Source organism: Podarcis pityusensis (assembly GCF_964106645.2).
Source record: "Podarcis pityusensis genome assembly, chromosome: 5".
Classification (NCBI taxonomy): Eukaryota; Metazoa; Chordata; class Lepidosauria; order Squamata; family Lacertidae; genus Podarcis; species Podarcis pityusensis.
The window spans coordinates 32,802,816-32,821,038 of NC_138032.1; the positions used below are offsets into that span (position 1 = coordinate 32,802,816).

The window sequence follows — 18,223 nt, forward strand, 5'->3', positions numbered from 1 at the left end:
AAATGTAAAAGCGAGTCTCACACAATCCTTACAATCAAATAATAGGAAAGACATGTAGAAAATGCAAAAGTTAAACATGAATGGGAACCCATGCAAGAAATAGTTGTAAAAATTAAAATATATGCATTAAATTGAGGCTCTGTTGAAATAAATTATTGCATTACTTGACTTTACATTTCAGAACTCCATTGTGTTTGCATTACTTTGTGCTCAAATATGCCAACTTTAAAATTAAACAAAGAACTGCTACGGAAAATGAAACACTGTGAGTCTATGAACAATTTCTAAATTTTAAATAAGAGTATGGCACTGGGCTTCTTTCTGTTTATGCTGATTTGAAACAAGTTTAGCTAAAACAAATTATTTCCCCAACGATCAATAAAGCTTCCTGCTTTGCTGGCTTATTTCCACCTGGCCTGGATGGGTGGAACACTTACTGACTCTGGCTACAAAAGCTTATTCTTCTGTTGCTATAGGAGTCAGAATCTATCCCATGCACTGCTATTCTTTCCCTGTCCGTGATTCCATCTTTGGTTGAGCCTTGCAAAATTAGGAAAAATACAGAGTGGGAAATACAAATTGTAGACCCGTCAGGAGTCCCTTTTTTCCAGGGACGGTGCTGGATTTACAGAAGCTGTCCCAGTTTCCGATTTGATCCTGGAATGTCCCTTTTTCCCCTTAGGATTTTATCAGAGAAATGTTGGAGGGTACGGGAACACTCCTATTTTCATCAGAGAAATGTTGGACGGTATGGAGTTATCTGACCATCAAGCCATCTGAAGGCAGCCCTGTATATGGAAGTTTGTTGATGTTTGATGTTTTATTATGTTTTTATATATGTTGAAAGCCTCCCAGAGTAACTGGGGCAACCCAGTCAGATGGGTGGAGTATTATTAATTAATTCATTATGGAATGGGGACATCCCTATTTTCATCAGAGAAATTTTGGAGTATAAGCTAAGTTTGATGACATCAGAACTACACATAAAAAGGGGTTAGGAGAGAGCTCTGCACAAGTGGCCTTGCGTAACTCTCAGATTTTGCAATTTAGGTTTGTAGCCAACTTTCTACTCAGAGTAAACCCATTAACATCTTTCCACAGGGCCTGCAAGACAGAGCTGTTCCACCAGACCTTTGGCCAAGGCACAGTCTGACCCCCTCCTTTGGTAATCCTCACAGAACTCTAGCCCAATGGTTGCCATTAATTTGATTTTGAAATGATTTTAAAATGAATTGATTTTAGAATGCTGTGTTACTTTTATTGTTGTTAGCTGCTCTGAGCCCGGCTTCGGCTGGGGAGGACAGGATATAAATAAAATTATTATTATTATTATTATTATTATTATTATTATTAACCCATATTAGTCATGCCTATGAATTCCATTGGTTCTACTTACGTAGAACTAAGATTGGGGAGAACCCTATGGCAATAACTTGTTAAGCTTCTTTGGATCACAGCATCATAGCTTCTTGAATTGTTCCCATCCTCTCACACTTAAAAAGGGTGTAAATCTGGATCAAGCAATATTTTCCATTTCATACATAAATACTTTGTATGCTTGCACAAAATAACCATTTTCCATCTTATCTATGATTATTATATGACATAAATAAGAATGCCCACCAACATAATAATCAATGCTGCAGGAATGCTGAAAATATAAAAAGGAAGATGAAGAAGCAAGGAAATTCAATATGATTTGATTACATGAAGATCAATTAATACTCAGTATTTATGTTTCAAAAAGTCACCAATTTATTTAATGGTAGGGCTTTTCCAACAGCAGACAGTTTGATCCAGAGTCCTATTAGGACCTTTAACGTGTCAGTTGAATGTACTATAAAAAGAAGTCAATTTCAGGCAGTCAGGAAAAGTGAACAGAAGTGAACAGGATGAAAAATCATCTCCTGTGATAAAAGTACTTTGATCTGATTTCCACTAGCATTGGCAGGCAAAGCATTAAAAGATTCTCTTCAGCATGAATTGTAAATACATTCCACAGTCCCTGCCTCGCTCTCCCAGTTGTCACTCACTTGTGAGATTTCTTCCAGTTTGTTCCACTAGGCCCTGCGCCACAGTCATATGCCTGGATGATGAATGTGTACTCCTTCTGCAGTTCACAGTCAATTGGACTTCTTGCTCGAAGACGACCTTCTCCAGATGTCTTGTTTAGTACCACAGCTTCAAAGGGCATTTCCTGTCCATGGATTTTAAAAGCACAGATTTCACCTGTAAGGAATAAACAGAACACAAATTATATGATAGGGAGGCAGGCTGATTTATATGCTACTGATTAAATGATGCTGAGCATTATGGCACCCTGTGTAAGTCAAGGTGGACAGGTTTCTGAATACAACAGTAAACAACAGTTACCAACAAACAGTATTTCTGCAACAAAAGAGCAGAAATAAATAATTTATTCTGGAAAACTATCATGGATATCAGAATCTTAGGCACTTCATTTTTCCATTATTGATATAAAAAAGAGATGTACCGTATGCCTTCTTTTACTTAGGAAAGCATCAGCAACTGAAGGAAATTATGTGCTTATGGCTCAGAAAGCAGTTTGAGAAAATGAAAACATTCAGGAGTTGAGACAGGGATTTTTAATATAGAATCTTTCCCATATTTCCTACACTATTCCCTATTGATTCCCAGCCTTTCACTATAATATGGCGATTTTCTGACAGTACAAATTGGGTTTTCTTTTGTTATACTGACTATTTTTATCACAGAATTCAGATGTTCTTAATCTGAATATTCTATACATTACTATTATGTTTTGTGGTTTGTTACTACCGTGTATAAGGAATAAGAAGTCAAACAACACTAAGTGCATTCCAAGTATATGAGGATATCTTGTGTCTGCCCAATTTAACAGAATATATAACCTATACAGGTTTCACATTAATTCAGCAAATTGGATGCTGTATAATATTGATAATATAGATGCAATGTGATCATACTGAACAACAACAACAACAACAAAACATATTTAGGGGAGAGCTGTGAGCTCTAGGGGTGAGAGAAAAATTGCCTAGGTTCCCCAGTCCATTGCCAGCTACAGGATTGGAAGCTACCTTAAACACACAACGTTTCTATATGTACAATAAAGCGTTAGAATAGAACTTGAAAGTGTAAATACACCCCTCCTCCCAAATTGTATTCAGACTGTCTTTAGACCAATGATATGATCTTTAAGAAAAAGTAAATATCCTGTTAAATTAGGGCTCTTGTGCTATTAAATTATTCCCAGAATAGACAGAGGCACTCATTCCCAATGTAGCTCTGGAAACCGGTACTGGATTGATCCAAGATCCACTTACAAACTTAGTTTTGTTTTTGCTTCCCCTGGTGCTTTCTGCAGTTACTGAGGATCATGCATGAGAAGGCTCACGGTTATCATTTTGTAGCTTCTGACTGCCATTTACAAGAGTTGTAAAATGAAGGTGCATTTGAAGCTCCTTCATAATAACTTCTCATAAGACAGTATTTTCTTTGAAGTTCTGTATTTGAAGTATGCATTTATACATCTTTATAAAGCTGTTTTGGAAAGATAATGACATCTTTCAGTATACAGTGGAGGCAACCATGTTATCATTTCTTTCAGAAACATCCTTGTATTAATATTGTTGACTTCAGTTTCATTTTACTTTAGTATCGTTCCTTACACTAGTATGTAAGTAGCAGAGAAATCTGATCTACTAAATTCAGGAAAAAAAACCTTTTTTGTGCTCGGCTTTCTTTGCAGATATACAATCCGTCAATACAAATCATGACTTTCTGGGTTTTGTTTTTATTACTGTATCGACCCTCTGGCCCAGTTTGTAAGCAATACAACATTCTCAGGAATTGAAGCATGCCAGTTTTTCATATAAAAACAGATTTATGCGAGTAAGTTCATTTTTTAAAAAAGGTTTATTTCAGAGGCAGTGCCAACATTTCTCCAGTCTTATGTGAAAACCAGGAACAGGGCTGCTCATTAACTTTGGGACAAATAAAAATGACACAAAGTTGATAACTATTGTTAAGAACCCTAAAATATGTAACCTGCATTGCTTGTCTATCTGTGAAGTTAAAAATATGCATAGTTTAGGAAAATTCCAGAAACTACCTACACCAATGAAGATATAGATAGGTCTCTTACAGGGTATAATCCTATCCTTGTTGTTCCAAAAGATAAGCCACCCTATATAACACATTGGGGTCTTTTTAAGGCCAGTCCTTGATGGCTTTGATATTTCTTAAACATAAAAAACAGTTGTTGCTTTTTCTTTTAAAGTATCACAGCTATAGCATTAGCTGCATAGACCTTCAAAACAATGTTGCCCTGCTGTCTGGTTCCAACAAATTCCCCTGGTGATGTCTGCTTCAGTTCAGCTTTTGAAAGTACTTAACACCTGGGAGGACAAAAATGTTTTCAGCATCATGCATTTCTAACATGTCATCGTATCTGAAGGTCGTGTCGCCAATATTCTACAGAATATTGTAGAAGACAGAAATGGGCTTGCAGAGCTAGAATGGAAGAAGATCTACTGTTTTGGTTATCTAGTGTCCAGTTGCACAGAGAAATTAGAAGTGTTTGCTAGAATCTATCTGCTTGTAGGTTGATCAGGAAAGCTTGTTGCTTTCAGCACACTCCTAACCATGTCTACTTAGAAGTAAGTTCTATTGATTTCAGTGGGTCTTACTTCCAGGTAAAAAGGATTAGGATTGCAGCATTACATTGGGATTAAACTGATTGCAACGCCGCTGCCTGTTTTACCACCCACACCTGAAAATACTTAGAATTTTATCCTGCCCTGAAAGTCTCTGAATATCCCACCCACTTTTATGGTGAATGAATGTGGTGATGGTGGTGGGTACACGGCAAATCTTAGCTAAAATATGGTTAATAACTGAGCTGAACTCACCATCCTAGATAAATGCTTTCACATCCAAGAATACCTTTATTTTCATTATCCTTGCATTGTGTTGGATGAAACGGTGCAATTTGCATTGCATAGTAAAATCAACAATGATATATATGAATGGAATAATGGAGTAAACAACATAGATGGTAATTCTGGTTGGTAACAGCACTGTCAAGATTAGTCAACAGTTCATGTTTATTCATTCCAATCTGAAGTAGAAATCTGAATATTGGGGAGGGGGATGCAAACAACTAAAGAATAGGAAGAAATATGTTTGCTCTCTTCTGAAATTAACACTCTCCATCATCCAGCATGAAACCAGAAAATTCAGATGATATTTTATTTCATAGGTTTGCATTTGAGGTTGAGACTTTCCAATGTTAGAAGCATACATGGATGTGTGCAAGAAATGGGGCTGGAGAGGCCTTATCCCAAGTAAGAGGTTTTGCTACATATTCCTCTAATGAAAACTTAATTAGTCAATTAACCTGGACTTGAGGGGAGATGATACATATGTTTCCAGGCAACCTCAGCTTTTCCCATATAACGGAACCTCAACAATGCATAATCACAATTTTTGCATAATAGACTCAGCCACAACAGAGACTGAAAGTCCCTCACTGTGGAAACTTTTTCTCATAAACAAGTCATGCCAGACAACTCTCACTTCTTCTTTTGATAGATGCTTGGTGGATCAGGGGAATGCTGTGGATGTATGGTCTCTTGATTTCAGTAAGACTTTGACAGTTCCCTAAGATACCATTGAGGAGAAGCTGCTAAAATGTGGGCTGGATGAGGTAACTGTTAGGTGGATTTGTAGCTGGTTGACTGACCAAACCCAAAGAGTGCTCACTAACAGTTCTTCGTCATCCTGGAAAAAATAACAAATGGGTGCCTCAGAGTTCTCCTGGGCCCATTTTTGTTCAACCTCTTTATAAATGACTTGGATGAAGGAATTGAGGGGATGCTCATCAAATCTGCAAATGACACTAAACTGAAAGGGGTAGCTAATGCCACAGAAGACAGAATCTGTTGAGCCCTATGTCTTCTGCCCTCAGATGTGGTATTCTGTCATGAAGTAAGATTCATCTGTCAGACTTCTTAGCTTTTGTATTATAATGGGCGCTTCCACCCATTCCACTTTTGTTCTTCCCCTCTCAGACAGAAAAATGTTGCAGGCCAGCCTTGTTAAAGGAGGAGCGCTCATGCTCAACAGTCATTCCCAGCTTGCTAAACCAGGCGTTGCTCTCATGGATGCACACCATATTGTTCCAGCAGGCAGCACTTCAGTCATACAAATGGTCTCTCTATCCCCAGCTTACCTATTTTAATAGAGGTATCACATCACTATTCCTGTATGGGGAAAATGCACAACTGAGCCTGACAGAGATTTGTCCACCATAAGTCCATGGGTTAGCTGGAATTTGAAGCTGAGCCTTTGAAATCTACGTCTCACAGCATCCGCTTTATATCACATGACCTTGTCTGAAGCAAGTCAATTTATGTTTCTCCCTTATTATATTTTGGACTCTTTGAAGAAAATACTTGCAGAAGAAGACAGCATATAGTTTCTATAAATATGGACCAGTATGCTCCCTCAGAACAATAAATGTTAGTCACATTCTATGTTTTTCAAAGTCTATTCAGTATTATCAAATATAATATTTTTTCAGTATTACAATAGCTGCATCAACGGAAAACTTTTCTTATTCCTCCTATTAATTGTAGAATTATTCCACAAGGATGTTTAGTCGGAATCTCCTTTCTTGTAATGTGAATCCATTTATATCCTACTCTTCAACACAAGTATTTCCAGAGTAGTAATTCCATATTTTAAAACATTTATATGCTTTTATATGCCGAATAATAACAGAAGTTCACAAAATACAAACAGAAAACAGGAAGATAAACTGCACATTAAAAAGATTAACCCACTGTAAAATTCCACCCACTGTAGCCAGCAATAATCTTATTCCAAGCTGGGAATTGGTAGACAGCAAAGGGCTTGGTAAACAGATAGGTCAAAAGTTCATCACAGTCAACACTTGCCTTATATCAGAGGGGAAGAAATTCCATAACAGAAATCCACAACAGAAAATACCTTCCTTAGGTCCCTGCACTATGATGCTATGCCTCAGTTAACAGCAGCATCAGGAGATATTCCAATGATCTCAGCAAATGTGGGACCAGGTGTTCCTTCAAATATCCAAGTATAGGTCTTTATATGTCAACAAAATCTGTTTTAGTAGCAAATTGGCTATTTCCAAGGTGTGGTCCAGCTACACTTTCTCCAAAAGACTATACTGTATATACCTTGCAGCCAGAGTATGTAAAGAAGAGACAAGACACAAATATGAGGGTTGAACAGCGTATTCAACAGAGGTCTAAGCAGTGGCTTAATGCTATGAGTCAACTCAACTTGGAGGAACCACCTTGCCTATGGCAAAGGGATGACTTTGATCATAACCTCTTTCCGATCCCAACTCTTAAGGTGAACAGGGAGACTTTCTGGCTACTACCCCCAAAGGCATACTATAGCCAACCCCACAGGTCACACAGTTTAGAATAAGCAAGCCTAAATACATACATTTATGAAGGTGCCAAAGGATGCTCACCTGCTCATCTTACAACCTTTCCCCCACTTTCATGAAGAAGCCAATTTGCAGACTGGCAAAAAATTCCTGCTCAGCTCCACAGTGACTGGCAGCAAGACCAACACTGCAACCTATGATAGGCTGGGTGGGTGCTGGAACACAATCATAGGAAGAGGAAAGTGGGCCCAGACTTAAGGAACCCACCAAGCCATGACCTCTTCATCTCAGTAGCATGTAGATGCATGATAAAGGTTATTCGGACATTTAAGCTGGCACATTTTATCTGAGAACCCCCTGCTATTCTATCGTATGCAACAAATAATTTCTTGGAGATGTAACTGTGGTTTATTGTATTTGCAGTGCCTGATGTTTTTATGGCCATTGCTGCTTTTCTTTTTGTTTCCTTTGTGGATGCCATGGCCTTTGGCTAGTGCAATAAAGTTTATGATGATGATGATGTATATGCATGCCATATCATATACCCTGCATAAAATGCTTCCAGTGGGCAGCTATGTGCTGCTGTCAGAGTGTTGTTGTGGTTTTTTTGGGTTGTTGTTGTTTTTTTGCACTTAACCCTCATTGATAAATGATGATTCAAACACAAAATTATAAATAATTCCCACTCAAAATCCTGGGAATAAAGGGCAGTTAACTTTTGCAGGTTTCAAGTTTTTGTATCACCTTTGTAGCTCTGAGTAATCTATGTCTAAGCATCTGAAGTAGAAATAATGCACTTCAGTAGTTGTTCTCTGTAAATCCCTTATTAAAATGCATGATAGCATTTGGTTCTGAACAGCTTTATGATACAATAGGAAAAGCAGAGCCTTATCAGAGGTATTCTTTGCCTCTGTGACTAAAATTTTAGCACATAAGTAAAGGACAAGATGCAAGTAACACAAGTTCTCAATATATTTCTGTTTGTTTGTTTTTGTTTGTTTGTTTGTTTGTAGGAGCATATAAAAACAAAACCGCAGTGACAAGAAAACCTTGGAATTGTTTTTTTTTTTTAAAAAAAAAAAAAAAAAGCCTGGACAGCAGACTTCTCTGATCACCATGTATACTGCAAGAAAGAACATTGGACGCTGTTCCTATAATCATCCAAAATGTTTGGTACTAGCAAAGAGCATTTTGTTAATCTAGGTTTATGTTTCAATTTGTTTAGTTAAAATGCTTGGTTGTGCATGTAAATTTAGCCATCTAAGCCGGATCTTAAGTAAAGACATTTAATGGCAAAGTAACAGGCAACTGGAGTACCAAATCATAGCAGCAGTGTCCATACAGAAAGGGAAAGAGAATACATATGCATTTCCCAGTCTAAGATGCTTCCTGTACTGCTACTCTGGTGCTTTGGTTTTAGAAGTGCTGAAAGCAGCATATTAAGGGTATCACATTGCACACAGTTCTGTCTTATATACAATGGCCTGGTTTGCATGTCATGCTAAGCCAAACCATGGCTTAGCATAAATGTGAATGTGTGGGCTCCAGGAGAGGAGATCCCTGTTGCTTCAGGCCCCACAATCAAGTCCCATTATGTTCAGTGTGGGAGGCTTTCTTCATAGCAATTGCGTTTTGAATGATTCACTGATTGAATTTGGATAGTTTCAAGATTATAAACAGGGTTGTTGTTTTTCAGCCAGAACTCACTAGAACTCAGTTCAGCACCTCTCAAATGCCATTCTAAGAGAACATGGTGGAGAGAGCTGAGGCTGTTTCACACCGGTACCTCATGGGAAGGGGACTGATGCTGCTTGTTCCTTCCTCTGCATTGGGCACTGGTGATGTAGGAAGCTAAGGTGGTTTCACCCCAGCAGGGCTTGGGATGATGCTCCTTCCTCCTTCCTCCATGTCAGGTGCTAGTGGTGGAGGGGGCGGTGGAGAGGGTGGCAGAGAGGGCAGCAGAGGTTTCACTCCAGCGCCTCGCAGGGCCAGGGCCAAATGATGCTCCTTCCTTTTCAACATTGTGATGTATCACCAAATTACGATGTCTAGCTGCTGATACATCGCAAGGTTGAAAAGCTGATATCACCCAGCCCTAGTTCTGATGCTCCACCAACACAGAGTATTATTAATTTTTATATGTCAGAGGCATATACCAATATAAATTTGTTAGTCCTTAAGATGCCACATTGACTTACTTTGTAGTACCATAGAAGGGGCCCCTAATTTGGAAATCACACCAGGGCCCCCAACCACCTTAATCTGGCCTTGGCTTAGTGTGATGTGTGAAGCAGGCCGATATATGACTTGACATTATTGAGCTATGGCTTGCCCAGCCCTTGCAAATGACATCCAGTGATGTGAGGTGGGGGAAGGGTAAATGAATGCACTGATGGCTTACAAGAAATGACAGCTAAGCCCCAAAGCCTGCCAAGTGCCCCCAAGTGCCAACTGAGACAACTCATGTGCTCTGGACAACTCCCAGTAAAACTTTGCCATGCAGCAGGGTGGTGGACATGCAGGGAGATGAAATAAGGTGAAGAAAGTTCTGTGAATTAAGTTTGCAAACCACTGAAAACATCAATTATGTTACACGCAGATAAAGGCAAATACTGATTGTGAAGAGGTAACTTTATATAAAATATAAAGGATCAAAATAAGAAAGAATAATATTTTCATCTACTTATTGTCCTAGACTGCAGTCTCTCTCAACCTTTTAGACGTTATGATTGAATCTTCATTACAATTTAATATTTAATTTGAAATTAATGAAATGGAGAATACTACAATTAAAACTCAACATGTGCAGTACAAAGCAATAAAAAGTAATAGTGTAAAAGACACAATGATAATAAATTCTTCCAACTGTTTAGAAAGAGACAATAAATATCTGTATAGTTTTTAATTAACCACTCCTCAATAATGTAAAGTAGCAAATTACATTTGAAGGTTCAGAGATAAATTACCACCATAACAGTAGGAAATGCAAACAAAGCATTTTTATCACACTTTACAATTAATTTAGGTGCATTTATATAGTTAGCCAAACAAACAAACCTTACACTGATGATTCTATAAACACTTACCTTAGAGATACAGTGGTGCCCCGCAAGACGAATGCCTCGCAAGACGGAAAACCCGCAAGACGAAAGGGTTTTCTGTTTTGGAGGCGCTTCGCAAGACGAATTTCCCTATGGGCTTGCATCGCAAGACGAAAGCCCATAGGGAAATGCTGGCGGTCGGGAGCAAAGACTTTCGCCCACAGCCGGCCTTCAGAAGAGGACCTCTTCTGAAGGCCGGCGGGGGGCAAAAGTCTTTGCTGCCCCCCGCCTGCCTTCCCCCCGCCTGCCCCGGGCGATCTTAAAATGCTGGCGGGCGGGAGCGAAGCGTTCGCTGCCGACCCCCAGCATTTTAAAATCTCCCCGGGACAGCAGAGAAGTCTCTGCTGTCCCGGGGAGATTTTAAAATGCTGGGGGTTCGCTGCCGACCCCCAGCATTTTAAAATCTCCCCGGGACAGCAGAGAAGTCTCTGCTGTCCCGGGGAGATTTTAAAATGCTGGGGGTCGGGAGCGAAGCGTTCACTGCCGACCCCCAGCATTTTAAAATCTCCCCGGGACAGCAGAGAAGTCTCTGCTGTCCCGGGGAGATTTTTAAATGCTGGGGGTCGGGAGCGAAGCGTTCACTGCCGACCCCCAGCATTTTAAAATCTCCCCGGGACAGCAGAGACTTCTCTGCTGTCCCGGGGAGATTTTTAAATGCTGGGGGTCGGCAGCGAACGCTTCGCTCCCGACCCCCAGCATTTTAAAACGCTGTTCCGAAGCGGGGCGGGGGGGGCGGGAACACCTGCCCCAGCCGCCCCACTTCGGAACGCTGTTCCGAAGCGGGGCGGGGGGCGGGAACACCTTCTGAAGGCGGGCGGGGGGCGAAAGTCTTTGTCCCCCCTGCCTGCCTTCCCAGGGCTTTTAAATCGCCCCGGACAGCGGAGAAGTCCTCCGCTGTCCGGGGCGATTTTAAAATGCCGCCCGCCAGCATTTTAAGATCGCCCGGACAGCGGAGAAGTCCTCCGCTGTCCTGGGGTTTTTTAAAATGCTGGGGGTGGGAAGAAAAGCCCTTGTCCCCCCCCCCCAGCCTTCAGAAGAGGTCCGGGGACAGACTGTCCCCGGACCTGGTCTGAAGGCGGTTTCCCTAGGAACGCATTGATTGATTTTCAATGCATTCCTATGGGAAACCGTGCATCGCAAGACGAAAAACTCGCAAGACGAAGAGACTTGCGGAACGAATTAATTTCGTCTTGCGAGGCACCACTGTATTCTCATTGAACCCACTAGAATAATACTTCTAAGTAAACAGGAATAGGTGACATTTACATCTGTATTAACACTGTTGCACTGTTTTCACAATGTCAGTCTACTCTAACTACTTAATGTATTTGCAGAAATGTAAACACTTAGAAGAAAACCATGAACAGAATGTAACATTTTCTAGTATATCAAAATGCAGCAAAGGGTTTTTTAAATGATACTTTCATACTTAGATCTATTCTTCCCTTTTATCTTATCTTTGCTATGTCACTTTAAGTATTTGATATAAATACGTAGGGTTGTATCCAACAAAGTCATCTCATTAGTGAAAGGACCTGCAAAATGGTACTTCTCCCTCTTCTCTCTCTAGTCTATCTGTTCCAAAGTGATGGGTAGACATCCAAAACAACAGTTTTTATATTAACAAGTCTGAATTTAGGTAGGGTACTAGGATTTTATTTTATTTTTATTTATTTATTTAAGTCCATAGACTCCAAAGAGCATAGCTTTACAGGAATAATGTCAAGATTTCCATTATGTCTTTTTACATTGCTACGTTGTCATTGTTGGAGGTAAAGTGTCATTTGCTTTACTGCTACAAATGTAATCATTTATTCCTTACATGTTACAGTATATTTCAACTACCCACTTTGGTAGACTGTCTGGTGATCAAACATTACAAGATCATTTTGCCTGACAGTTCCATCAACTTTGTTTAACAAGAGACACTAAAGACAAATGCAATTAATTCTGGTGCTGTGCATTTTCAGTTCTCAGGTTCTTCTACCACTAAACACAAGCAACCAAGACAGCATGACTGACTTCCTGAAATGTAGTGATAAGCTTTTATTATGATGAATAAAACAAGCTGAGCATTATAAGATGCCCCCAGAACATCAAAACAATGTCTCTCCAAGTCACAATTTTATGTTAAATCTTCTTAAAAGTTAAGAAGCTATCCGTTGTTCAAATTGGAAAACATGTTGATACTAGAAATATGCTAATGCATTTCAAAATGAAATGTATTGTTAACATTAACTGCTAATGCACTAGCTCAGGTTTATCTTTTTCCAACCCCCTCCAAAATGCCACCCTGTTTTTAATTAAAGGCACTGTTTTGTGTTTGCACTGTGTGTGTGTGTGTGTGTGTGTGTGGACGGGCAACATTCAAATAAGGCATTTCATATCCCCAACATTACTCTCTAGGCAGAAAGCATGATGGTTTGACTTGAACATGATGAATTTTAAAATATGGGTAATTTCGAGAGTTGAGAGCCACAACAATATATTTGATATACATGCTTGTTTCACAATTAGTTGTAATGAAGCTACAAACATAAAAGAATAAATTACAAGAGGAAAGTGATAGCTTTCTCAATGTCTTTGGTGTTTACTTAAATCATGCAACTCTTACTCAGCTGTCCCCAAGTAATAACTCAAGAGCCTTAGGCAGTTTTACATTAGAAGGAATGATGTTGACATCCCTGTGCCAACATCATGTCCAACCTATTCTGCTATGGGCAAATGTTGTTACATGGCTGCAACAGATTGGGATGGACTGGAGGACCATTGGTCTATCCAGTTCAGAATTTTCTGTGCTGAGAGTTTCAAACAGGGACACTCCCATGCCTATTTGTAGAAGCCAGGGATCAATTTTGGGACCTTTTGCATATAAAGCAGGTGAGCTGTAGCTTTCCCTTAAACATCCTTCAAATTGTCCTTTGGAGTTATGGCACTGCAAATACAACAAAATAATATTTTCTTCTTCTTTTAAACAAGAACCAGCAGCCAGTTATGCATAATGCAGCTCATAATTTACTGGTGTTACAAACTGGTTAAGAGTCAAGTCAATTAAAGTAATGGATCTTCTGATGCTAACATAATTACTGATGTGTCATAATGTAATGCTGATCTCATGTGATACCCTCTTACTAAGTAACAAAAGAAAAATATTTGGCACAAGCTGAAGAATTGATTCAAGACTGACATTTGAGCAATTTGCAGAGCAAGAGACATGCCAACGAATGTTAAATGTTCCAGACAAAAAAGAATTACACTGTACAGAAAGTCATCTAAAAACAATAACAAAATTATTAACGTGCCAGTCTTTTTGTGAAATGCTGAAAGGTAAATCCCCTCCAATCTAGATAAACACAACTGCTGCCAAAATCCCATCAATACAGTAGTGTCTATCAAAGAACTGGTACAGAAAACAGGTGCTGTGGAGTCTTTGAAGTCACATCAAAAGAAGTATGAATGTTAAATACTATGTAGAAGCAAAAGCAACATAGGCAGAAAAACTTACCTCAAGTACAGAACACAAAAAACCCAGTGATTATTAACTTAAGTCTGGCTCTCATAGCAAATCAAAATAATGATTCCTAATGATTTATGTAGTTCATTTCTATATCTGAACAGAAAGAGACAACACACACTTCATTTAAAGGAAAAATGAGCCAAAGCTCTCTGTCTATTCAAGGGTGGGAATATATTTCTCTAGCTTTTGAGGCAGTGGTTTTTGAAACCAAAACATTGGGTTTGGTATAAAATGTTGGGTGGATATCTTAACTTCTAGACCTTGTTAATTAAGCTAAAGATTATTAGAATCATAGAATTGTAGAGGATCATTTAGTTCAACCCCCTGCAATGAAGGAATATGCAGCTGTCTGTTACAGGGATTGAACCTGCAACCTTGGCATTACTGAGTACCATGCTTTAACCAACTAAGCTATTGGTGAATTCACAAAACTCAGCTAATTTCCTTTTGAGGTATTAGCCTGGGGATGAGCCATTTGGGTGACACAAAGGATGAAAGGGCAAATCCCATCTGCAGATGTGTTGGCTTCCAGCCTCTCTCAACTGAGGGTTTACTTTTTAAAGATAATGCCAGTGTTTTAGAATGACAGTTAAGAGTTAAGGGACTGAGTGGGCTGGAGAGAGAGTCAAAAAAGCAGGATACTGATGTCTGTTTTGAATCCAATGCTGTGGCTATGAGAGAGGCCAGAACCTCTTTGAATGTAAGGCTGGGTTCCATTGGATTCAGGTTGTCTATCTGTGTAAAGAAACCATATATCATAAAGACACCACAGACTCTGCTGTGCCTGTTATCCAAAAGGGAACACAGACTCTCGTAAGCACACCTGGTACCCTTGGAATATTGCATCGCTCAGAAATTGGGGTGGCATGTAACAATAGATTCCAAAGCCTGGTGGCAAAATTTTAGTAGATGAGTAAGAGATAAGAGATGAGGTGTAACAGGAAAGAAGACACTGAATTTTTCTTTAGTGTGTGACTGCTTCATCTGCCATGCTTAGCAATTTGCACTAGTTACCTATTTTGATTTGCTGCATCCTATGAGGCTATGAATCTGTCCAAATGCATGTACTTCAGCATATTTGGTTTAAAATAGACCAGACGAACTGGTTTGTAGAACCTCACTTTGGTTTAGAATTCAGTTCATGTGTTCACTGATGCCTTTTATCAATTAAGACCCCTGACATTTTGTTTTTCAGTGTTAAGTGTTTCAGTCAGGTATGATGCATCCCACCTCATGCTCTCTTGATTGCTACAAAACTCCTTTCTGCAGCAAGGAAGAATAATGACAGAAAGTGTTGACCTTGCACTGTGTCAAGATGCCTTCAGAGGCAGCTGAGCTGTGAATCCTAACACTTTTAAAGGGGAGAGAGACCTGTTTACATATTAATTTAAACTCAGGAAAGCGAAAGAAAAAAATCCATTTTCTATAACAGTGATAGTCATTTAATCAATAGCACAGCTGTATGTGGACTTCTTTACCTTTGTCAGTTGATTTAACACAGCAACTCATCATTTAATGGGTTGACTTTACAGGCATCATGTACTGTTTTAGCTAATGCATTAGTTTTAATTGAACATAACAGAAACCTTGACAGGTTTCTTACACGATACAAGGAAAACTTAACAGTTCAGCAGACTTTCACATCCATTATATGTAGCCAACTTTCAAAATGTTAATGCAACAAACAAATTATAAATAGCCACATCCAAAGATTAATTTGAACTAAAGCTTATCAAGCTTACCCAACCCCAGAATCTATTTTGGAGAGCTCAGTCCCATACCAAAACATCTAATGCAAGATACTAGTCAAATACACTGGTGTCTTCTGATAACAGACAACACCCTAGAGCTTACTAGTGAAACAGTATGGAATATCACACTTGAGGGAGAAATAAAATAATATACCCTCCAACGAAATCTGGACTTTTACACACACACACACAGAGAGAGAGAGAAAGAGAGAGAGAGAGAACCATGTTACAGTATGTGCAAATGATCCATATACCTACACTAGCAAGACACTACATGTAATCCCCTTCTTATGTATTTGAGATTACAATGCAAGGTATCTTGGTTTCCCAAGATGACTTCAATATTTAGGCTTATTTCCTGAAACTTTTTTTAAAAACAAAAAACAAATTCAGCATTCAGAAAAAAACACATACACAGTGTTATCACTAGCCTGTTTTAGTTTGTCCACTGTGTGGTCAAGGACATGCAACAGAAGTAAGCTCACCTGCATAAAGTTATAGGAATGCTATATCATATCAAACAAGACAATGTCTGTAAAGGGTTAACTGAAAACTGGTTTATGTTTCTGCAAGGAGCTAGAGGTATACACTGTATGGAAGTCAAACTAGCAGGCAGTTAAACTACCTGTTTTATTGTATCAAGAGGGGAATGGGTCTGTTTTGGGGAGGTTCTTGACTTTATATGCAGAATCAAAGGCATCAAAAATCTGTTATTTTAACTAATCTGTTCGTGGACATTCTACATCATCTTATTGACTCATAACTGTAAACAACAGGAGGATGGAATTTAACCCAAATTGTGATGATGGTGATAGAGCCTGGCTGGTGTAAATAAAAGGCTACATTCAGTACTTTTCAAGGAGAGTAGAGTAGCTGGTGGAGCTGAAGTGCAATAGAAGTCAGAAGGAAGCCATGGGCACTGGCAAATCTGAAAGGAAGCTGAAGATCCAACCCAGCAGCTTGAGCAAAGAACTGAAGGAGGTCTGCTAAGAAGGGAGCCAGGTTCTGTGGCAGCTTTCAAGAAAGGGCTACTGCTATGTGACAGGTGGTTGTTTGGAACCTAAGGCAGAAGTTGTTGGAGACCACAGCTGCAATCTTGAAAGTAGCCTGAAGTGAAGGAAGTGAGGACCAACTTGAAGACTGCACATATAGTCCTCTGTGTGTGGTTAGAGTTGTGTGTCAATTGGAAAAGGAGTCTGATAGGACTCGGTTAGAGGGTGGAACTGCAACCTTACAGAGCAACCTTCTGAATAGAGCCAGTAATCTTATGACATATTCAGTGCTTTCTAAAGTACAGTCATACCTCGGGTTGCAAACACTGCGGGTTATGAACGTGCCTTCCGCACAGATCATGTTCGCAACCCGAGGTATGACTGTAACAGTAAATAAGTGATACCACAAGTCATCCAAGTAATCCTTTTTTAAAAAAAGAACCCCAACAACCCTTTATAGTCTGTTATTATATAAAATAAAGTGTCAATACATTTATAATGCCTTGTTTTGGACCTATAACTTCATAGAATCATAGAATCATAGAGTTGGAAGAGACCACAAGGGCCATCGAGTCCAACCCCCTGCCAAGCAGGAAACACCATCAGAGCACTCCTGACATATGGTTGTCAAGCCTCTGCTTAAAGACATCCAAAGAAGGAGACTCCACCACACTCCTTGGCAGCAAATTCCACTGTCGAACAGCTCTTACTGTCAGGAAGTTCTTCCTAATGTTTAGGTGGAATCTTCTTTCTTGTAGTTTGGATCCATTGCTCCGTGTCCGCTTCTCTGGAGCAGCAGAAAACAACCTTTCTCCCTCCTCTATGTGACATCCTTTTATATATTTGAACATGGCTATCATATCACCCCTTAACCTCCTCTTCTCCAGGCTAAACATGCCCAGCTCCCTTAGCCGTTCCTCATAAGGCATTGTTTCCAGGCCTTTGACCATTTTGGTTGCCCTCCTCTGGACACGTTCCAGTTTGTCAGTGTCCTTCTTGAACTGTGGTGCCCAGAACTGGACACAGTACTCCAGGTGAGGTCTGACCAGAGCAGAATACAGTGGCACTATTACTTCCCTTGATCTAGATGCTATACTCCTATTGATGAGGCCCAGAATTGCATTGGCTTTTTTAGCTGCCGCGTCACACTGTTGGCTCATGTCAAGTTTGTGGTCAACCAAGACTCCTAGATCCTTTTCACATGTACTGCTCTCAAGCCAGGTGTCACCCATCTTGTATTTGTGCCTCTCATTTTTTTTGCCCAAGTGCAATACTTTACATTTCTCCCTGTTAAAATTCATCTTGTTTGTTTTGGCCCAGTTCTCTAATCTGTCAAGGTCATTTTGAAGTGTGATCCTGTCCTCTGGGGTGTTAGCCACCCCTCCCAGTTTGGTGTCATCTGCAAATTTGATCAGGAT

The 18,223-nt window shown here is 39.6% G+C and overlaps 1 protein-coding gene across 1 annotated transcript in view; it reads right to left on the reverse strand.

Moving 5' to 3' along the window:
- The window catches only part of CLSTN2 (calsyntenin 2), a 331,857-nt gene that overhangs the window by 87,253 nt on the left and 226,381 nt on the right, over positions 1 to 18,223 (reverse strand). The window contains exon 3 of the mRNA XM_081006884.1: positions 2,034 to 2,229. Within this exon, the coding sequence (XP_080863010.1) occupies positions 2,034 to 2,229 (196 nt within the window). The remainder of the gene's footprint in view (positions 1 to 2,033; positions 2,230 to 18,223) is intronic.